Genomic DNA, 24832 nt, shown 5'->3' on the forward strand with positions numbered 1-24832 from the left:
AGGCAAGAAATGATGGCAGCCCAGGCCAGGATAGGAGAGCTGGAGGTGGTAAGAAGTCAGATTCTGGCTATGTTTTCAAGGTAGGGCCAAAAAGATTTGCTGGTAACTGGATGTGGACATAGCAAAAAAAGAGAGGACTCCAAAGATGACTCAAAGTTTCTCACATAAACAATAAGAAAGACGGAATTGCCATTTACCAAAATAGGAAAAACTGTGGGATGAGCAGGTTTTGGTGGGAGGAGGAGGATTCAGGGGTCTTTAGATGGTCTTCTCTAATTACCGCTTCTCCGTTAGACTTCTGACAGGCAATGAACAGCAGAAAACTCTGCTCTCTTTTCAAAGGCCTGGAGTTGCAAATGGCACAGTTATATGCTTTGAAACCAGATAAACAGATTCTAATGAAACATCAAGAAGCCCAATCTCGGGCTTCCCTGGTGGCGCAGTGGTTGAGAGTCCGCCTGCCGATGCAGGGGACGCGGGTTCGTGCCCCAGTCCGGGAAGATCCCACATGCTGCAGAGCGGCTGGGCCCGTGAGCCATGGCCGCTGAGCCTGCGCGTCCAGAGCCTGTGCTCCGCAACGGGAGAGGCCACAGCAGTGGGAGGCCCGCGTACCGCAAAAAAAAAAAAAAAAAAAAAAAGAAGCCCAATCTCAAAGGCCACCCCATCTCTTTTATGAACAAAGGTGACAGAAATACCTACAGTATCATCTTTGTCAACACTTTCCTGCAAGTATGGTAATATCAAGGTGTTAAGAAATGGGTAGAGCTACAGATATTATGCAGAATAAAAACACAATCAAGGACAGTTTTAATCTTTGATCTTTTCTGCATCTATAGCCCACCACGCTTAAAAACTGAAAAGTCAATTTAACACCTGGTTAAACAAGAAGCTTTAAGAAGCTAAGAAACCATCTGATAAGAACAGTATTATCTTCTGAAAATTTACTGAGAAGTAACACATGAAGGAGCCACTGTCAGCCGGAGTCCTTTAAAATCTCAGCAACTATGTCCCAGTTGTCAGAAAATTTAAAATAAGCATGCAAGTCTCACAATTAATATAAGCAGGTAAGCAGAATAACATTAATGAGCAAATCAAACAAAACAAAACATCTCAAATAGTGTTCCAGAAAAAATCTAGAGGGAAATCAGTGGAATTAAATTTAAGCCAAAAAGTCATCAATTTCTTTTACAGAAAACAATAATTATGATGGTCCCTGACAGAAGTAAGGAAATAGAATCTACAACCTTAAAAACCTTAAAATATCAAATATCCTTTGTTTTAATTGCATTATGTTAACAACAACCAAAAAGGTAATTAAAAATATTCAGTTCATGAAATGGTGTAAAGGGCTCAACACTGGTTGAATGGAAACACAGCCAGCCAACAACAGGCCCACCCTGGTCACTGCATTTGCACATGGAAGATGCTGCCTCATTGAGATGCTGTCCTTACCATCATTTAGAGTAATTTGACTTTCTGTTGCTGACTCATAAGCCATACCACTCTTATGACTGGGCTACTATTAGCACACTCTCACTCCTTATTTGTCACTGGTTAAGTGCCCTAGCAGAACCTAATGGATCCTAACAGAGTAGAGATTTAAGAAGCAAACTGTTGAAGTGGGAGACTATAGTGTCTTTTGAAAAATGGGAATCCCCTGCATCAGTCTTAAAAGTCAATATAGAACAAAAAAAAGTTAATAGAGCAGTAAGACAGCTCTGGGTGGAGTCTTGGTGATGACTGTGTTAATCTGAGAAAGTTTCTTTACCTTGTAAGCTTTCCCATTTCTAAAATGAAGACACCTTATTATGCAAATTAACTGAAGTGTTGTATGTAAAACACTTTACATACTGTCTGGCACATAGTATTTCAATAAATATAAGGTATTATTATTAAAATTAGTAGTAATAATATTAGTAATAATAAATACTCATAAAGCTATCTGCAAAAGAAGAAAGACTATTTAACCTTGGTGATTTCACAAGAAAACTTCACTTATTTTATTACCTATTAAACACCTCCTTAAGAGAAAAGGGCAAATAATAATTATATACTGTAACTTAGTTATATTTATTTATAATCAAAATAGAAAAATTGTGCACTAAGACAGAAATCTCTAAGTAGATATTAAAAGAATAAATAAGGGAACATAACCAAAAGCTTATACAATATAAAATCTTCTCAACAAGGCAAAAACAACTGAAGACATTTTGATATTGACATAAACTTTTACTTTACAAATAATTTTTCAAAGTCATACACACTGATGAAACTGATAAAAGGCCTCCCCCTACAGAACATAAGTTCCATTAGTACATGATGACCACGCCTATCTTGTTCACTACTTTATCCTCAGCACACCACAGGTTCTCAATAAATGATTGCTTAATGAATAAGACACAGATATTCACAATAATAAATACAAACATACCTAAGTTCATAGAAAACGAGTAAGCTACAACAAAGATTAGCATTTTGTTATTTTATGTTACCAAAGCTCACTGCATTAAAAAGATCAATGTAACTCCTGTTAAATTCAGAGGTATTTAAGTAGGTATGTTTTAGAAAAACAATAACAGGAATTCAACTTCTTAAAAAATTAGCTATGCAGAAATCATCAGAAACCACAATTCAATATGCACAAAAAGCTCTAAATAGAGCAAGTTTGTTACCAAAAACATGAAATGCTATTGGGAGCACATACGAAACATCACATCAGAAAATAGGACCTTCCTAATTAACACAACTCTCACCTGAAAACCACTCTTGGAATATATGACTCAAGTTTAAATATATCAATATCTGACAGCTGTAGAAAAAAATCAAGTGCAGAAAGAAAGCAACAAAAAAGATAATCAGAATAGGAAAAGATATAAGCTTTCCCTGTTAGAATTAAATATAAATAAAAGTAAATCATAGGGTCAAAATTAAGTAAAAGAGTTATAAAATAGTCAAAGACACAGAAAGAATAATTCTTGTAACCCAAGAACCTAATATAGTACCAGTCACAGAGCTGGCACTCAATGAACAATTTGGGAGTAATGACAGGAAACTACTTTTTTTCTGAGTTCCTATAATGAATGTTGTAAAGTTTTGTGATTTACAGATTAAATATTCCCAACTGAGAAAAATAACAACAACAACAAAACCTACTAAATTTAAAATTCTTAGTATAAGTTAAATAGTAGATGGCAGCAATATAAAATGTATTCATTTCATTTTAATAACCTAATGGTAACTTGATACTGAATCATTTACCAATGAACAACACCAATTAACTTCTTTTCTCTATTCCAAAAATAAAATGAACATTTATCTTATAAGTTAAATATATAACAATACTCTTTAATTGCACTTAAGCAATAAAATCAACATTGCTTGCCAATAAAAATATTAAAAGAACTCAAAATTTTAAAGAATTGTCCTCAATAACCTTTTAAAAGATTGAGTGCTTTAAATTGATTAACACTGTAGAATTTAAGGGGTTATAAACATAGTTTCTAAATGTATGTAAACTTAACATTAACAAAATTATCCAAATTCTAAATAGAAAAAAATCCATTTTCAGTCCAACCATTACCAGTTATCCTTAGACAGCAGGCCTCAGGTTTTCTTCTTTAGGACAAAGCTTCTATTCATTTCATAATTAAATTTGAAATATTTTAGGTAAGAACTCACTAAGAACTATTCTAAAGCACGCAATACCATTTTCAGGGCACAAAATAAAAATGGTTCTGAATTTTAATTCATATCTTGTTTTACCCAAACACAAAGGAAAATCTGTGACAACAACTGAAGGATTATTTTCCACCTTACTGAAGAGACATGTTTTAAAATTAAAAACCATGAACAAATCTATCTACAAAATAATTCACTTTTTATATCAAACAGCTGCAGACCCTGTAATTGAAATAATGTATCTAAGGTTACAAATGAAGAGTGTTAGGTATCGTTCTTGAAGTGACAGATTAAGTTCATAATCCAGTTAAAGTAATAGCCATATTTGTAGTTTAACATAAATTAAGACCTTAATTATATTTGTGACTATTTTAAACAAAATAACAAATTCCTTTGTACCTGGCAATGTAATTTATATCAAAGCCAGGTTCATTTTCCAAACCAATCTATTTCACACTGTAGAAATACTCTGGTATAATGGTATAATGTAATTCTTGTTGTAGAATGTTGAAAGAGTAGATTCACTAAAAGCACAGAAGAGGTTTGAAGATAAATGAAGATGCTATTCATTCAAGGGTAATTTCATCTTAGAACTATATGAAAGATGTTTCGCTCACACGGGGTAGTGTATGGTCTCAAATTTAAGTGCATTTTCAGCTCAAATATAATGCTGCTAGATCGAATACGTTGATACTGTATATCTAATCATGAAGAATTCTAGCCTTTTTCTGTTTAAAAAATAGACTGTCATTTTTTTCATCTTACTGCTATGTCTTTATTGTTCTGTTTAACAGCAACAAATTTTAAAATCCTGCTTGCTATTTACTTTTTAAACAGAAAAGTATACGGTTGATACTCTAACTTGCAAACTCTCAGAACTACAGAAATGTAAATTTCTGCTAAGTTAAATAGATATTTATATTAGCAAACCATTATCCTGTATAACCACTTTACATTATTTCACTAATTACTAAAAATGACAACTCTAATAGCCACCTAATTCTATTTTGAATATACTTCATTTTCACAAATCTGTAAGATTAATTTAAATGTTTTATATACACCATACCATTTATGTGTTGAGGGATTAATATTAACACTGAGAATTTTTTTAATCTGCTAAATTCTATTTGCACTTTAAGTTCACAATCATCCCTCCTAAAGGTCACATTTTATACATTTAAATCATTCCAGGTGTTATATGCATATATCACCAAAATGCTTTATAATACTTCTGATATAAAAAAGGTAATGTAATGTAACACATTCAATCTGAAGAATTTAAATTCAGTGATATCAAGGAAACATCTGCAGCCTTTATTTTGCTCATTTTAGAACACTGAAAAGGATCCACTAAATTCTCTCTATCCCTTAGCTTTCCTTCTCCAAATCCTGAAAGTGAACACAGAAGCCTCATCTTGCAGAAAATGATCAAGTGGAAGGGATAAACATACTTTAAAAAACTAAAATTTTATACTTTATAAAACTTTAAGAAAGTTATATCAATTTAAAAATGTTTTACATAAAATAGTATTCTATTAATTCTCTATTAAAATGAATGTATCACTGCATTCCCACCTATTGTATTTATATCAGGTTTAAACTGACACTTAGAAACTACATACAACCATAAACAAGCTGTTTAAAGTAGAAAATGTATTAAACCAAACTGAAAATTCAAAATCATTTCCTCTAAAGTTCTATAGGTAAGTTGTCCACTGTGACCATCTGAATGACACAAGTTTACAACAGCTGTAATTTCATAATCACAGTTCTTTCTCCAATGCAACAATTGACCTGCAGTCCTGAAGGAAAGAGAGATACTCCTCTTTCCTGTTCTTCCCCAATCACTACATTAGGATGTTATCATTTAACTTCAAATTAATATGTCCACCTAAAAAGCATCAATTGTGAAAAGGAAAAAGCAAGGGTCAGCTAACTGCTTATCAGCAGATCTGACATGTTAGTGTTCATGGCCCAGTATTAATGGGGCCTATAAAAATGCTGACATTTTTAATGATTAAACTTGGGGGAGCATACAGAGAGGCAGGCTCTCAATGAAACAGCTTAAACTATATTTTCCTACTGTTAAAATAGGACTTCGGTCTCCCAGTTTATTTCCTTTTGTACCAATAGTAAATAATTCTTTCTAGTCTATCTATATGACTAGATATAATTTTAAAAAAGCAAAACAAATTTTTTTTTGTAACAGCCTGTGTTAATAAAAACCACAAAACCTGAAGGAAAAAAAACAACATATTCAACAGAAAGAATATAGTTTTTTTCTGTGTGTTCCCTTTCATTTTTAGAGATTAAGTATTTATTCACGAAGGATAGGAAAAAATAAGAATATTATTTCCCTTAACCTGAGCTTAAATGTTATTCTTACTTGAAGTAACTAAAAAATGAAGAAGTAAAAAGTAAGACTACTTTTTCATTCAGCATTCTAATAATCATCAGTTTGAGACACTCTCTAAAAAATAAATTAAATAACTAAACTTTTACAATATTTAGATTAAGCCATACAAAAAAGGAAAACAGGTTTCTTTTTAAATTGGCTTCATATATAATAAACAAAAATCCTTTCTAAAACTTACTAGAAGTAACATTTTATTATATAAAGACATTCACAAAATATGTATATAAATCTTTGAAGCAAAAATAGGCACTAACTCAGCATTCAACATCATCTTGTAGTTCTATTGCTTTCACTTTTTTCAAAAGAATTTCCCATTTATTACCTAACTTGAACTTCCTAATAACCCATAACATAGGTAATACTACCTTTATCACATCTCAGAGATCCAAAAGCTGCAACATATCTATCTCTCACATCTTAATGTAATCCGTAAACTGTAAGATATAATTTGCTAGGAAATGTCAGAAATGATTTTTGAATTAAGTGTCTACTTATTTTTGGATAAAACTCCAAAGGTCTGTATCACTGGACTGGACTGGTATGCAGCAAAGTGTTACAAGGGTGGACTCTAGACCCAGACTCCCTGGATTTGCATTCCAACTCTGTCAACTACTAATTATATAAGTTTGGGCCAATTGCTTAACCTCTCTGCCTCAACTTCCTAATCTGCAAAATGGAAATAACAATGCTACCTACCTCATATGGTGCCTGTGTGTAAACATTATCTATGATACCTAAAGTACACAGAACAAGACCTGGCGCATGGAGTAAGTGCTGTGTAAATTTTAGCTTCAGTTATTACTGTTGTTCTTATTAATAGTATCTGCAGAATGGGGATTATAACAGCACTGACCTCACAGAGTTATTATAAGGATTAAATGAGTTCATAAGAATTAAGTGCTCAGCACAGTGATGAGTACATAGTAGGCACTCCACCAATGCTGTTGGTGTCTGTTTACCTCCTCAATTTGTGGGCTCTATGATCTTGGCCAGAGCTTTCCTGAGCTTCAGTTTCCACATCTTTAAAATGAGCTTAATAATAGTGCCCTACACTAGGGTTACGGTAAAGAATGAGATAACGCACATAAAAGCTCTCAATAAGGTGCCTTAGACAATAAAAGCATTCAATAAATACTCACTTTGAAACAAACCTTATTTAGTATTATTAAAATAATGGTTTGTTTGAATTCAAGCACTCTATATTAACAACTTTTAGTTATGGAATGAAACAATGAATATAAAAATTATTAATGTTCATACAGCTTTAAATATGTCCAAAAATAATTCTTACACCTAACATTTATTTTAATTACTTTAGGCATTACAAAGCCTGCAAGCTTCCATTCCTGATGCTGACACTGATTATGTATATTTCTGTCAAAGAATCAGGAAAGAAGGAAATAATAACCAATATTCATTGCATGTTTACAATATGCCAGGTGCTTTTCTAAATGCTTTAATTTTTATATATATTTTACATACTTTTTAACACATTCAGTCTTCATGACACCCAGTAGGATAGCTTCTATTACATCTCCATTTTACAGATGAGGAAACTTGAAACAAAGAGTAATGTTTAAGGTATTTGCAACAGAGACCAACCACCCATTTTCATTTGTGGAATCTGCTATAAAAAACAACATATACTGAATCAGTAAAGACATAAACTTCTTGAAGAAAAATCAAATGAAACATTTTCTGCAGAAAACTTTGAAGTCCATATGCATTTGCTCATACAGTATTTCTGGACATGTACTGCCCAATACAAGAGCCACCAGCTACATACAGAGTACTTGAAATGTGATTGGCAGAAATTGAGATGTGCTGTAAGTGTGAAATACACAACAGATTTTGAACTTAATATAAAAAAAACAAAAAACATCACGTTAATAAATTATGTACTGATTACATGTTAAAATAATATTTGATAATATTAAATAAAATATATTATTAAAATTAATTTCACCTGTTTCTTTTTACTTCTTTTAGTGGGGCTACTTCAAAATTTTAAATTACATATATGGGCAACATTATATACATTATATATTTACTGGACAGCTGATTTAGGTTTAGGGGATGAGAGGATAGCAACAGAGAATTGTTATCAAAATTCTTTTACCAACCATTACAAGCTTCAAAGTGGAAGTAATATTATGAAATAGAAGATTTCTCTCCCCCATGTTTGTGTATGTAATACTGTGTATGTGCACCTTGCCATATATGTGTGTGTGTGTATATATATTTATACACACACACACTGCTCATGAGAACCAGAGGAACACACTACTCTAATACTTCAAAATATTCAACATACAAGATTATTTTATGACTAGGCAAACACTTCAGGTAATACCAATACTTTGTGGATGAAAGAAGGAAAGCAAATCTAAGAGGAAATAACAGCCATGGGGGAAAAAAAATTTATTTTCTTTTAAACTGAAATCATAAAAGTTCCTTTAACAAAAAAAAAAAAAAAATCTAACCACTTAGTTCCAGGAATATAATAAATGCCAATTCTATGCGGTAAGTAAAATTTAAATTTCCTGATGGCTTAACTGGCAGACTACTAAAATATCCGATGCTTGATATCTGATATCTTCTAGAAAATAACCAGTTTATGGATACCCATCACATTGTTTTGATCAATTTTATACATTTAACTGATTCTTCTAAACGGATACTGGTCCACTATATAGAAGAAAATTACTCCATAAAGTTTACATCAGATATCTGGAAAAGTCACATTTATAGTCATGGCTACTATCAGCTGTCAAGTCAAAGAATATTGAAGAAAACCAAGAATTTTTAATATATGCTGGTTAATTTATCATCTAAGTGACATACGTAGGATAACAAAAAAAATTAAAACAGTTATGCAAAATTCTGCATTTTAAAAGGTTCTTATTTTCTGGTTTTAATTGCAACTGTGATTTGAGATGCCATGGTGAGAAAGGAAATTAATAAGAACCATAAAAACAGAATTACTAGATAAGGTACACACTAAGATTTCTTTATTCTTTCCTTCCCCAGATTATTTAAAATGTTAATTTTTTTTAACAGTAATATAACGATATCTTGGTTTGGGCTGAACACTAGCTAAACCATCTATTCTAGGGTTTCTCAACATTGACACCATTTACATTTTGGGGCTGGATAATTCTTTCTGTGGAGGGACTATCTCATGCACTGTTTCACAGCATCCCTGGTGTCTACCCAATAGATGCCAAAAGCAGCCTCCCTAGCAGTTGTGACAATCAAAAATGTCTAAACACTGTCAAGTGTCCTCTTTGGGGTAGTAATCCTCCCTCAGTTAAGAACTACTGGTCTATTCCTACCCAAAATACAAATGGGACCTAATGAAACTTAAAAACTTTTGCACAGCAAAGGAAACCATAAACAAGACGGAAAGACAACCCTCAGAATGGGAGAAAATATATGCAAATGAAGCAACAGACAAAGGATTAATCTCCAAAATATGCAAACAGCTCATGCAGCTCCAGATCAAAAAAACAAACAACCCAAACCAATGATGGGCGGAAGACCTAAATAGACATTTCTCCAGAGAAGGCATACAGATTGCCAACAAATACATGAAAAGATGCTCAGCATCGCTAATCATTAGAGAAATGCAAATCAAAACTACAATGAGAAAAAAAAAAAAAAAACTACAATGAGGTATCACCTCACACCAGTCAGAATGGCCATCATCAAAAAATCTACAAACCATAAATGCTAGAGAGGGTGTGGAGAAAAGGGAACCCTCTTGCACTGTTGGTGGGAATGTAAATTGATACAGAACTACCATATGACCCAGCGATCCCACTACTGGGCATATACCCTGAGAAAATCATAATCAAAACAGAGTCATGTACCACAATGTTCATTGCAGCTCTATTTACAATAGCCAGGACACGGAAGTAACCTAAGTGTCCACTGACAGATGAATGGATAAAGAAGATGTGGCACCTATATACAATGGAATATTACTTGGCCATAAAAAGAAACGAAATTGAGTTATTTGTAGTGAGGTGGATGGACCTAGAATCTGTCATACAGGGTGAAGTAAGTCAGAAAGAGAAAAACAAATACTGTATGCTAACACATATATATGGAATCTAAAAAAAGAAAAAGAAAAAAAGCATGGTTCTCATGAAACTAGGGGCAGGACAGGAATAAAGATGCAGATGTAGAGAATGGACTTGAGGACACGGGGACGGGGAAGGGTAAGCTGGATGAAGTGAGAGAGTAGCATGGACATATACACACTACCAAATGTAAAATGGATGGCTAGTGGGAAGCAGCCGCATAGCACAGTGAGATCAGCTCGGTGCTTTGTGACCACCTAGAGGGGTGGGATAGGGAGGGTGGGAGGGAGATGCAAGAGGGAAGGGGTATGGGGATATATGTATGCATATAACTGATTCACTTTGTTATACAGCAGAAACTAACACAAGTTTGTAAAGCAATTATACTCCAATAAAGATGTTAAAAAAAGAATAAATGTCTAAACACTGTCAAATGTCCTCTGTGGGGTAGTAATCCTCCCTCAGTTAAGAACTACTGGTCTATTCCTACCCAAAATAACCTTCCTATTGGTGAAAATTACTTCAGTACTTCCTAAACTCCTATTCTTTAGTTTTAGAGGCTCTTAACAAGGGACCCCCAGATACCTTCAGCAGGGATATCAGTAAGCCTCCTGAAACCACATGCAGAATTGCCTGGGTATGTTTATACTTCTATACGCACTGGAATGTTTCCTAGAGAAACATTCCATAGTAGCTTTCATGAGATCCTGAAAGAGTTATCCCAAAAATGGCAACTAAAAAAGGGTTAAGAGGGGGCTTCCCTGGTGGCGCAGTGGTTGAGAATCTGCCTGCTAATGCAGGGGACACGGGTTCGAGCCCTGGTCTGGGAAGATCCCACATGCCGCGGAGCAACTTGGCCCGTGAGCCACAACTACTGAGCCTGCACGTCTGGAGCCTGTGCTCTGCAACAAGAGGGGCCGCAATAGTGAGAGGCCTACGCACCGTGATGAAGAGTGGCCCCCGCTTGCCACAACTAGAAAAAGCCCTCACACAGAAACGAAGACTCAACACAGCCAAAAATAAATAAATAAATATTTTTTTAAAAAAAGGGTTAAGAATTAGTGCTTGAGCTAAAATATTCACTGTGCCCTCATATGGTCACCTGATTTTTGATAAAGGAGGCAAGAATATACAATGGAGAAAAGACAGCCCCTTCAATAAGTGGTGCTGAGAAAACTGGACAGCTACATGTAAAAGAATGAAATTAGAAGATTGATTCCCTAACACCATACACAAAAATAAACTCAAAATGGATTAAAGACCTAAATGTAAGGCCAGACACTATAAAACTTAGAGGAAAACATAGGCAGAACACTCTATGATATAAATCACAGCAAGATCCTTTTTGACCCACTTCCTAAAGAAATGGAAATAAAAACAAAAATAAACAAATGGGACCTAGTGAAACTCAAAAGCTTTTGTGCAGCAAAGGAAACCATAAACAAGACGAAAAGACAACCCTCAGAATGGGAGAAAATATTTGCAAATGAAGCAACTGACAAAGGATTCATCTCCAAAATTTACAAGCAGCTCATGCAGCTCAATATCAAAAAAACAAACAACCCAATCCAAAAATGGGCAGAAGACCTAAACAGACATTTCTCCAAAGAAGATACACAGATTGCCAACAAACACATGAAAGGATGCTCAACATCACTAATCATTAGAAAAACGCAAATCAATACTACAATGAGGTATCACCTGACACCAGTCAGAATGGCCATCATCAAAAAAATCTACAAACCATAAATGCTGGAGAGGGTGTGGAGAAAAGGGAACCCTCCTGCACTGTTGGTGGGAATGTAAATTGATACAGCCACTATGGAGAACAGTATGGAGGTTCCTTAAAAAACTAAAAATGGAATTACCATACAACCCAGCAATCCCACTACTGGGCATATACTCTGAGAAAACCATAATTCAAAAAGAGTCATGTACCACAATGTTCATTGCAGCTCTATTTACAATAGCCAGGACATGGAAGCAACCTAAGTGTCCATCGACAGATGAATGGATAAAGAAGATGTGGCACATATATACAATGGAATATTACTCAGCCATAAAAAGAAACGAAATTGAGTTATTTGTAATGAGGTGGATGGACCTAGAGTCTGTCATTCAGAGTGAAGTAAGTCAGAAAGAGAAAAACAAATACAGTATGCTAACACATATCTATGGAATCTAAAAAAAAAAAAAAAAATGGTCATGAAGAACCTAGAAGCAGGACGGGAATAAAGATGCAGACCTACTAGAGAATGGACTTGAGGACACAGGGAGGGGGAAAGGTAAGCTGGGACAAAGTGAGAGAGTGGCATGGACATATATACACTACCAAATGTAAAATCGATAGCTGGTGGGAAGCAGCCACATAGCACAGGGAGATCAGCTCGGTGCTTTGTGACCACCTAGAGGGGTGGGATAGGGAGGGTGGGAGAGAGGGAGACACAAGAGGGAAGAGATATGGGGATATATGTATATGTATAGCTGATTCACTTTGTTATAAAGCAGAAACTAACACACCACTGTAAAGCAATTATACTCCAATAAAGATGTTAAAAAAAAAAAATTCACTGTGCCCTGAAGCTATCTTTTCAAAAGTATAAAGATTGAAGACACTATTTCACACACAGCAAATAATTTACTTGTGCTATCAGTTATCAAGCAAGATTGCTTCTACCACACTTATAAACCCTTCATTCAACAAATATTTAGTGAGTACATTTTATAAGCTAGGCACTGTGTCATTAGTATTTGAAAACTAAAGTTAAATTTCAACTTCCTTATCCCCCCTGCCAAAAAGGCAGTATAAAGTCCATATTTATTAAATATAACCAACTAAGAAGTTCTGCCTCTCAAAGATTACCGTAAGAAAGAAAATACACTAGTTATAGTACTAGTGCCTAAAGATAAAATAAAGGTAAGTAAATAAAATAAACAAAATTTATATTCTTGGTAAAAATATATAAATCTTCTAAAAGAAAGAAACTTAAAAAAGCTCATACTCATACAAATAAATTATTGTCCAAACACATTTCTTTCTGTCTTTTCTTTCTTTCCCTGCCTTAAACAAAACTAAAATGTACTGAATGACAAACTATGTATCAGACATAGTTATTAAGCCCAGATGATTATCAAGTTGAATTTAAAAAAAACAAGACCAAGTGCCTAGCATCATGCCTAGAACGCAGCAAAAGCAGTCCCTCTTCTTCCTTTTCTTTCTGTCCTCAAGAAGCTCACAGTCTCATCTCCAACAAATGTCACGTCTTAGATTTCTCTTTTAAGTGCTACACAATAAAATCCTCTTTGTGATTCAAACTATGTAAGCTAACCAAACAGCAACTAAACATGTAAAATGTTTCAATAATTATAATTCCATAATCTACATAAACATTTCTCTTTTTTTTTTAAGGCAAACAATTCCCAAGTACCCTATTCTTCCTATAGTGCAGTTTAAAGTTTACAGGGCCACTAATCTTTTGGATTACACAACTGTGATATACAACTTGAAGAGTTATTATATTCAGTAAGTGGTCTGGGGATAACAGACACTAATGTAATCGATAAATATATAAGGAATGGCTGGAGAAGAATATGTTTGCTTCATGATTACCAAATGGATTAAGGCTAGAATGAGAGAATGATGCTTAAAAATATGTAGTGAATAAAACTTTACAAATAAGTTAGAAAATAGTTTTGTGCCTATAAATGAACATATCACCCCAACTAATCAATACCATCATATCTAGCCAAAAGCAAAACAGCAAATAAAGAAAATGCACCCACAACATAAGTGATGTTTATAAAAAGAATGAATAATGAAGATTTTTATGTTCACTTTACATACTGGCAACAATTACCTGAATAATATTACATAATAAAATTATACTTCACAAAGAGATGTAATATTGATAATGATAGATCATAAAAAATTCTAAACATACAGTATCAGGCTGGAGAGGAAAAAAAATTTGCAACTCAAAATTTAAAAAATTACATTATTTACATACTTACCTGCACAGCAAGAGAAGCTGCATTGTCAGAAAGCAAAATTTGCTCCCCTGTGGAAATACAATGAAAGGTCTGAGTCAAAAGCAAAACTGCTAAACAAGTAAAATACATTTATAAGTGTTTTTATTTTTAAAAACTATTCCTATTTCTAAAAAGAAAATGTAATCATGAAGTTCTAATCAATGCTCTTGTGTCTATATGTCTATATCAATGTGTGATTATAATTTTGATTAAATTATCATAGTATGTAAATAACAATGAAACAAAACTATTTACTCTGAAACTATTTGATCACTTATTGTATATTATCAACAATTTCCTCTAAAACTAATTGATCACTTACTGTATTTTATCAACAATATATAATGAAAATCGCTCACTTAAAAACAAATTCGTTTTCCAAGTTTTCAAGAAACTCCTCTTCTTTTCATTAAAATTAAGTAAAATAGTATCTCTACTCAAACCTCTCTAGTTAAAAGTAAAAGCATTCAAAATCATATAAAACCAGCTTACAGTTAATATTACACAGTGTGTCTAGGTCTGTCACACAAAAGAAAGATGACAAGTTCGCTGCAATAAAAATTCCATGCTTAGAAGACTAGGGCTGCTGCCTATTAGTCTTCATTACTTTGCAGTCTTCTGACAACTGTAGCAGGCTGCTGAGCCCCAAATGGGGTCCATAATGTGACCTGATGATATATGAAGAGCTGCTAAAGGGAGCCTGAACCATCCTAGCCTATACATTTTAACAGTTCCTTTTTACTGAGAGCCCACTTTACCACAGGACTTCAAAAATCTGCTGTGTCAGCTATTGGCACAGTAAATCTGCCAGCTGCTCCTGCAACCACATCATTTTACACTGCCTACGGCAGCCAATATAATGAGTCAATAATAAACTAAGGACCTTACAGGCCATGATAGTTGGTTTACACTGGCAGATATAAATTTAGGTAAAATCTCCTAGACAAATTATACAAGGGAATTCCTTCTTTATATTTTATGTTCTCTTTGCAAAGGATTCTATTATTGAAGGGTGTTTTTGGTAATAAATATATTTTGATACAAAGCCATTTTTAACTGAGAACAAGTACCTACCTTTCAGCTGCTGATATAATGTAGCATTTTCAGGCCAAGGTTCTGCAGCTGTGGAAACACAGCAGTGATAATTAGGCACATAGGGTAAAAACATATCAATGACGAACCAAATTAATAATCACATACATTTGCCTAGAGCATTTAAAGTCAATTGCCAAGGATACCTTAAATATGGCAACTAGTCACACTACTTTAGATTCTATGGGAACCTATATAAGCAGGTTAGATAATTTCTTTTAAGTGAATGTTTGGTGGCAGTTTCATTTTTTATGGGGAGGAGGTGGAAGACATCTTGCCCAATCAAAAGGGAAAATTAAAAAAATAAAACAGCCTAAATGCTACTATTCCTTTAGCCTCCTTCAAACACAGACATATCCAAAATGTTACTCATGCATATAAAAAGATACTGAATTTCAGTTCACTATCAAAAAGAAAAGTAGTGAAGCAATATTTATAATATTTTACTGTAAACTTTTAACAAAGTAAATTTTCAAAAGACAACACTGTATGAAAGAATCAAATACATCTGTATCAGGCTGTGCATCTTTCCTCATAAGCTGGTAGTATTTAAACAGACAGAGGAATCCTGTTGTTGTCTACATTTCATTGCCTTGACCTCACCAATACCATCTCACAAAAACAAAGGGAAGTAACATGATGAAGCAGTTAAGTACCTACAATGTGAAATAGAGCTACTAAAGCTAATTTTAGGCCTGAAGCCAGGCTTGACCTTGACTCAATCTCTCATCCAGAGAAGACTCCAACTACAAAGAGAATATTAGCAACCTACCAGTGCTTGGAAAAAGCACTAAGATTGAATTTGTCTAATCAACTGCACTTAAGAAGCAATGCCTCCACTGACAGAATATACAGTATATCATTTGTTGAATTCTTCTTTGTAAAAGCCATAAAACATCAGAATCACCAATTCTAACATTCTAACTATATTTGCTGTCAGCAAGAAAGTCAAATATGAAATTTGATAATAATTGGTATTTTTCTTACTGTGTTTAAATTAATACAGTCTCTGTGACACAGTACAAATTATTTTTTTAATATATACTTCCAGCTGGTTTTTTAAAAAAGAAATTTATACACATGAAGCATTTTTTTCTTAAGACTGATCATTTAAGATGCACTAAAACAGTCTTAGGAGTGGGAGGGAGGGGTGGACACCTTAATTTCCTTTTACTTCCACTTTAGAATGAAAAGAAAAACATTGTATTATTGTAAATTATAAATTTTGGTTTGGTCTGGGCTACACAAAATTAAACTCATACTTAGGGATAATACATGAAGTCACCAAGCAAATAATGGACCATACACAGTTTTGCACACTCTTATCCACAGTATTACAGACCTCCCTTGACCTACCATGGGTTTACATCCCGATAAACCCACTGTAAGTTGAAAATGCATTTAATATACCTCACCTACCAAACATCATAGCCTAGCCTAGCCCACATTAAACGTGCTCAAAACACTTACATTAGCTTACAGTTGGGCAAAATCATCTAACACAAAGCCTGTTTTATAATAAAGTGTTGAATACCTCATGTAATTTATGGAATACTGTACTGAAAGTGAAAAACAGGATGGTTTTATGGGTACAGAATGGTGGTAAGCGTATCAGTTGTTCACCCTTTCGATTTTGTGATTTCGTGGCTGACTGGGAGCTGTGACTCCCTGCTGCTGCCCAGCATCAAGAGTATCTAGTTACATATCGCTAGCCCAAGCAAAGATCAAGATTCACAACTTGAAATACAGTTTCTACTGAATGCGTATTGCTTTTGCTCTATCGTTAAAGTCGAAAAATCGTAAGTCAAACCGTTGTAAGTTAGGGACTGTCTGTATACATATATGTAAAGGCTACTGAATTTCAACTCACATACCAAAAAGGCAGTGCAACTAAATATTACTATATGTTACTGTAAACTTTTTAACAAAGTAAAATTTCAATAAGAACCCAATTAACCTGTGTAACAGTTTTAAAAATAAAAGTCAGGGAAACAAAAACAAGCTGACATCAGCAATTTACTAAAAAACAACCTTTTAGGATAAACTGTATGATCAGCACACCTACACTGTTTACATCTATATAAGAAACAATACAATGAGGTTCATTCATTATAAGAGTCTACATCATCAAAGACTCTATTATATGCATTATATTAATCTTATTAAAGAAAGCAATAAGGCAGAGGAATAAAATTTACAGAAGTTCCAAAGACATTGAAATTAAGTTCCTTGAGGACACAAATATGTCATATGCATCTGTGTATGCCACACTGTGCCATGTTTTGCGTACAGTTGGTGATCATTAATTGTGCATGGAAAGAAACCTACCAGTCAATCTCCTAAACATTCTGGCTAATCAAAGTTTTACTGAACTTAATTATCAACTATGTTAAAGTAATAGGGTGCTCTGATTAAATATTCCGGTAATTTTAACTTTCGGTTAGCTATTTTGTGTACATATTAGACATGAATTACAAATTTTCAAAACAATGGAAAAACATATATTTAGCATTAAATATATGCTGAATATAATTTAAGTGTTCTTTGATAAATCAGAAGCTACTTCACTACTCTGCAGTATCAGAGTTCTCATATGAATAGGAACTTCTGTGTTCAGTAATTCCAGTTAAAAGTTCATTTATCATCACCCCCTTTCTCCTGATATAATACAACCGACATATGTAAAAGTAACAGAAATCTTGCAACATATTACCCGACTGCAAGTAAGAACAAAGGAGTTATCTACAAATACTAAAAGCTCTGTTATTAAGAACCTAAAGCTGGAAATGGGGATGACGGAGTATATTTTCCTTGCTCCAATATACAGACTATGTTCCAACTCAGGAATTATTATTGAAAGTAAATTCTCAGAAAGTAACTCTGCCAAAACATTTGATGTTATCTTCACAAACAGAACCTATCATTTAAAAAGAGAAGGCAAGTAGGTGGATATAAACCTATATAACCATGCTATTTTAGCAGCTTGGAATTCCAATATATCCATAGTCCAGGAGGCAAGAAATAGCAGAGTATGCAGGGAATGATCAGGGAATGAATGACATGGGAGAAGAAATGGCTGGTGTGTTATTCAACAGAGAGACAATAGTGAAAATACTAAGTTGTGTGGCATGGCAATGGATCTACAAATCAACCATGTAGGTTTCTTTCTAGGAAATGAGCTTTCATAAGTAAGTCCATGAATCATGAACATTATCTACACATAACAAAGTACAAAGCCTATTTCTTGGTTTGGGTAATATTAATTAAAGCCTTTTCACTGAGAATGCCTGTTATGTGAAAGACAAAGTCCAAAAATACAATTTCTTCCCCACTCCTCTTTCCCAAGGTTAGGGAAGTTAATATCCACCCTTGTCCCTGATCATGTGTAAAAGAGAGGGAGATTAAGAATTCAAAATAATAGTACTGACAACAGACCTTAAAAATCTGCCTCATTTAAAAAGAAAAATCTTTAAAAATAAATAATAAAACATTTTCATCTCTTACTAGTTTTACTTTAGCCAACCTAAAATGTTTTAGACCGCAGACTAATTCAATAGTGAATAAAATTTCATGACTCACCTATCCTATTTTCAATTTCTACCACCAAAATCTCTCCCTGATGTGAAGAGCCTTTTTAAACCTGCCTTAGGGAAGGGCCAGGCTTAGAATAAATATAGAAGGTGAGGATAAATGTTTCTGAAAAGGAGACTGATAGAAAATGAGGACTGAGAGACAACGTTGTCCAACACTGTCAAGGTGCCAATTACTGGTATTATTTGCATATCAAAAGTAATTTTTATGCTTCATACACATCAGTAGTTTGTGTGGCTCTTGGAATAAAGATCGGCTTGGCCTTACACATCACCCTCTCTCCCTCTCTGGCCTCATCATTCCTCTCTACCCACTCTATACACCAGCCACAATGGCCTTCACCCAGTTTCTGAATGCATCACGTTCCTTCCTGCCCCAGAGATTCATTTAAGCTGTTTCCTCTACCCTGGAGCTATCTTCCCCTCCTTTAGTGTCCTTACATCTCAGCAAAAACATCACTTCCTCAGGTTGGGCCAGCTTCATGGACTTACAACCTGAACAGCTGCACAGAGCCCGTACTTAGAAGGGCTCCATGGGTGCTTTTATGTTCTGCTGTGCCAGTCTTGAGGCCCCTGTTCTTTTAAACAGGGGCCTCATATTTTTATTTTGCACTGGGCCCTACAAATTATGTAGCTGGTCCTGTCCTCAGGGAAGACTTCAGTGACCTCCGGAATAGTTCAAACCCTCTCTGTTTCAAGCCTGAATAAGATGCACACTTCTTTGAACCACTTATCACAGTCAACATTTTTACAGGAATTTGAGGACTACTTGTTTACCTCCCCCACTAGAAAATAAGCACATGAATCCAGTGTTCATGTCTGACTTTTGCTTACCACCTAATTCCTAGAACCTAGCACCAAACAGGCAATCAGTAAATGCTGGTTGAATAAATGTTTGTGTTTACTATTACTACTATCATTATTATGATTCTGTACTGTTTAGGCTAAGAATGAATCAGGGAAGATAAGAAAACTACACAACCTGGCCAAAAAAAGGGAAACTTTTACCCAGAGAACTCCAATACTACAACCAATCGCACAACTATGAAAATATTAAACAGCTGCCTGAAATAGTTGGCAGAATCTAATCCTGTAAACTTACCTATGCACTGACCCTAAAACTGGAAATCTGTTTCTATGTTTTATACCAAATATACAATTTTCACTGGATATTACTGTTGAAATGTTCCTAAGACCAACACAAGGCCCTCAACCATCTGACAAGTCATCTCACTATTCCCCTTTCCATATTCTTTAACTCTAACATATCACTTTTTAAAATCTCATGTCCCCATCAATAAAATACTTGAGGGGGCTTCTCCTGTGGCGCAGTGTTTGGGAATCTGCCTGCCGATGCAGGGGACACAGGTTCAAGCCCTGGTCGGGGCGGATCCCACATGCTGCGGAGCAGCTGGGCCCGTGTGCCACAGCTGCTGAGCCTGCACTCTGGAGCCCGCAAGCCACAACTACTGAGCCTGCGTGCTGCGGCTGCTGGAGCCTGTGCTTGACAACGGGAGAGGCCACCCAATGAGAAGCCCGCCCACCACCACGACGGGTAGCGCCGGCTCGCTGCGCTAGAGAGGGCCCGCGCGCAGCAAGGAAGACCCAACGCAGCCAAAAAAAAAAAGAAATACTTGAGTATGCAGACCCAAATAGATTTGGAAATCATATGGCTGGTATTCCTAAGCTAATAAATCATGCACATTATAAAACATACACTAAAAAAAAAAAACCAGTTAAAAATAAACTGAAACCTAAGTTCCAATATTTTCTTCCTGTACTTCAAAGGATTGTCCTGCATAAAACAGGGTGTATATATACCTCACCCCACCTTGGAAAACATTGTTCTAATTAAATAACTACTTATTTGAAGTTTCAGCAGGGAACCCAGCCATTCACGTACCCTTGAACAAAGAAGAGTCCTCCTCTATTCTAGTGAAATCACCTTTTTTGACCACGAAAAAAGCTTGGAAAAAACACACACAAATTAATGGGGGGGGGGAATACCTGCCTACCCATCTACCTAATAATAGTACCCTTGTATCCTACCAGAGTACTTAAAATTTCCCCCATATACTTCATACTTCCTCACCTTAGTGACTTTGCTCAAATTGTTCCCCTCTGTCCAGAATATTCCTTCCCTACCACATACCCAAATCCTACACCTTTTTCAAGACCAAGCTTAAAATGCTACCTCTATCAAGAAGGCTTTTGTAACTAAACAAATCTAATTTCTCCTTTATCTATACTGCTCATAGCAGTTTGTACTTGTCTTATATCATATATTGCTTTCTTCTCTATTCTATTATTATGTCAATATCTTATCTCCATTTCTAGGCAGTTAAGTTCCTAGAATGTGAAAATTCCTATGGTCCTGAGATTATTTATTAAAGACTAGGCTTCTCAATTGCTCCAAACTTGAATATGGCATTTATAATAATATGTACAATACATGCCAAAATATGAAATTCAAATTAAGCAATATTTAAATTTTTTTGGTCCAAGTATCATTTAAAACTAATCTTTACCACAAGAGTTCCAAAGTAAAACTACCCACCTTTCAGAAATTAATTCTTTCACAATCAGAAACTACTATATCATTTTCATACCAAAGCAATAACTTACTCCAAGATACTCTTAAGTGACCTACATTCATTCTTGAAAATTAGAATGACTTCTTATTCCCTAGCAAAAGGTCCATGAAAGTGTTTATCATTTTTTATAAAGAAGAAATATATTCCTATTTTACAGGTATAAATAAAAAACATCTAGAAATAAAGCAAATATCAGAACACCGCATAACTTTCTATCCAAATAACATTATTAAAGGTCTTTTAACCCCTTTATCCTTTACTTTCTTTCCAATTTTGCCCAGGTAAAACTGCCCTGAGTATTTTACACTAGTGTCTCTTTTACCAGGAGCAAAGGTGATTCCTCTTAAAGTCTCAGCCTTTAGTGATAGCTTTTTTTATGCAAAGGAATGTTTTTAAATTTTTCAAAGATATTTTCTACCTCCCACAAGTATTTATGTTGGAGGAGGAAAAAGCTTAGAAAGAGAGAGAACACATACTTTTGGACTTTTGAAAGCCCTAATATAAAACAAACAATACAGGGCTTCCCTGGTGGCGCAGTGGTTGAGAGTCCGCCTGCCGATGCAGGGGACACGGGTTCGTGCCCCGGTCCGGGAGGGTCCCACATGCCGCGCAGCGGCTGGGCCCATGGGCCATGGCCGCTGAGCCTGCGCGTCCGGAGCCTGTTGCTCCGCCGCGGGAGAGGCCACAGCAGTGAGAGGCCCGCGTACCACAAAAAATAAATAAATAAATAAAATAAAATAAACAATACACAAATAAATGAATTTGTGCTAGAAATACACACATGATAAAGCAAAACCCATAGCCCCCAGAAATACATACTTGATTCTCATTTAATTATCTTTAAGGTACCTTTTTTTTTTTTTTTTTTTTTTTTTTTGTGGTACGCGGGCCTCTCACTGTTGCAGCCTCTCCTGTTGTGGAGCACAGGCTCTGGACGCACAGGCTCAGCGGCCATGGCCCACGGGCCCAGCCGCTCCGTGGCATGTGGTATCTTCCCGGACCGGGGCACGAACCCATGTCCCCTGCATCGACAGGCGGACTCTCAACCACTGCTCCACCAGGGAAGCCCCAGGTACCTATTATTTTTAAGCTTTATCAACCAATATAACAAAAACATCAATATTCTCTACTACAAACCATTACAATTTTTAGAGAAATGACTACTGGCCAACAAATTCACATATGTATATACCTAGGTTTCTTAAAGACTCCATTTTACCTGCAGTATTTTCTACAGTATCAAGTTGGGTGATAAGTCATTCTGGTGGCAAATGATCTATCTATTCCATTCAATTCAGGGTATTTCACAGTATGAAAGTGCTATGACCTAATAAACAAGTCTAATTCTAAAGTCCATCTCTTGATGATCTAATCTAAAAGGACAAGAGAAGGGCCATAAAAAGAGATGCCCTCTGTTGTCGGGGGTTTTTTTTTTTAATTCTTCATTCTTAATGTACAACATGACTCCTCTGGCACATGAATGTAGGTGAAGACATAATTTGTAGGATAATAGGCACTAATATTACATGCTGCTTCAGTACTGTCATATTTCCAATCCATCAAGTAGATTAATGCTATCATAACTGTACACAAAACTATCATTTGTGCACTAATGAAGTCAAACCCAGTTTATCCTTAGGCAACTAGATTCCAAAAGCTCATTGATGTCATCTCTTCCGCTTCCGAAGACTATTTAGACAGTCTAAAGGAATAAGAAACGCATGCAACCTATCTCCAAATTTGGATGTCGTTCTGCCAAAGCTGTAAATGCAAATACGACTAATATAACAAAATGCTCAAAGAACATTTGACAGCTCTTAAACATGGACAAGTTACTGCAAGACACACAGAGAAAGGAAGGAAATAAATTTACTGTTTGACATAAATACTATACTGATGATCTCAGTGATATCAACATAGACACTAAGTTCAACACCTGTCAAGTTTTAGGCAGTTATGATATGAAGCCTTCATTTAAAGTAGATTTTTAAGATGTTCAGAGTTAAAATATGATGACATGTGACTTTATCAAAGCTAGAATTTTAAGAGCTATATATTAGATTCAACAATTCAGCCTGCAAACTATAGTACAATTCAAAGATGTGTAAGCAGGACATGACTCTTCACACAATAAGAGTTTAAAATCATTCTCAGACTTCCCTGGTGGCGCAGTGATTAAGAATCCACCTGCCAATGCAGGGAACATGGGTTCAAGCCCCAGTCCGGGAATATCCCACATGCCGCGGAGCAACTAAGCCCGTGCTCCACAACTACTGAGCCTGCGCTCTAGAGCCCGTGAGCCACAACAACTGAGCTCACGTGACACAACTACTGAAGCCCACACACCTAAAGTCTGTGCTCTGCAACAAAGAGAAGCCAACGCAGTGAGAAGCCCGAGCAACGCATCGAAGAGTAGCCCCCGCTGGCTGCAACTAGAGAAAGATCGCGCACAGCAACGAAGACCCAACTCAGCCAAAAATAAATAAATAAATTTATTAAAAAAAAAAAAAAAACATTCTCCCATCACCTCAACAGTTGGAGATCAATGTTCATGTCAGAAAGTGGCTCATGTATCGTACAACCCAGGGAATATACCCAATATTTCATAATAACTATAAATGGAATATAACCTTTAAAAATTGTGAATCACTATATTGTACACTCATAATTTATACAATACTGTACATCAACTATACTTCAATTTTTAAAAATTTTAAAGAAAGTGGCTCATGTTAGAGAATGGAGAGGTGTAGTGCCATGCTGCCATTTCCATAAACTTAAAATAGTTCCAATATTTAAAATACTGACAGGTAGTATTTTGTAACACAGTGGTAAGGCTACTCTCTGTCTTAGTCCACTTGGGCTACTGTAACGAAATACCACAGATTGGGTGGCTTATAAACAACAGAAATTTGTTTCTCACAGTTCTGGAAGCTCAAAGTCCAACATCAGGGTGCTAGCATGGTTGGGTTCTGGTAGGAGACCTCTTCCAGGTCACTGACTGCGACTTCTTGCTGGGTCCTCACATGGTGGAAGGGGCTAGGGAGCTCTCTGGGATCTCTTGGCACTAATTCCAATCATGAGGGTTCTGCCCTCATTACCCAATCACCTCCCAACGGTCCCCACCTTCTAATACCATCACCTTGGGATTAGGGTTTCAATGCATAAATTTGGAGGGGACACAAACATTCAGATCACAGGAGCCACTTAAAATATATACTGCAAGGAAGTGCAGATAGAAAGACTAAAGAATACCTTAGGGCTTCCCTGGTGGCGCAGTGGTTAGGAATCTGCCTGCCAATGCAGGGGACATGGGTTCGTGCCCTGGTCCAGAAAGATCCCACA

The 24832-nt window shown here is 35.5% G+C and overlaps 1 protein-coding gene across 2 annotated transcripts in view; it reads right to left on the reverse strand.

The window, feature by feature from the left end:
• The window catches only part of MTX2 (metaxin 2), a 63647-nt gene that overhangs the window by 25077 nt on the left and 13738 nt on the right, over nt 1-24832 (reverse strand). For both annotated transcript variants that reach the window (XM_067741460.1, XM_067741461.1), the window contains 2 exons: nt 15286-15333; nt 14194-14240 (listed from right to left, as the gene is read on the reverse strand). In XM_067741460.1, coding sequence (XP_067597561.1) covers nt 14194-14240; nt 15286-15333 — 95 coding nt within the window. Of the gene's footprint in view, nt 1-14193; nt 14241-15285; nt 15334-24832 lie in introns of those variants that run through there.

The sequence above is a fragment of the Pseudorca crassidens genome, chromosome 6 (assembly GCF_039906515.1).
Source record: "Pseudorca crassidens isolate mPseCra1 chromosome 6, mPseCra1.hap1, whole genome shotgun sequence".
NCBI lineage: Eukaryota > Metazoa > Chordata > Mammalia > Artiodactyla > Delphinidae > Pseudorca > Pseudorca crassidens.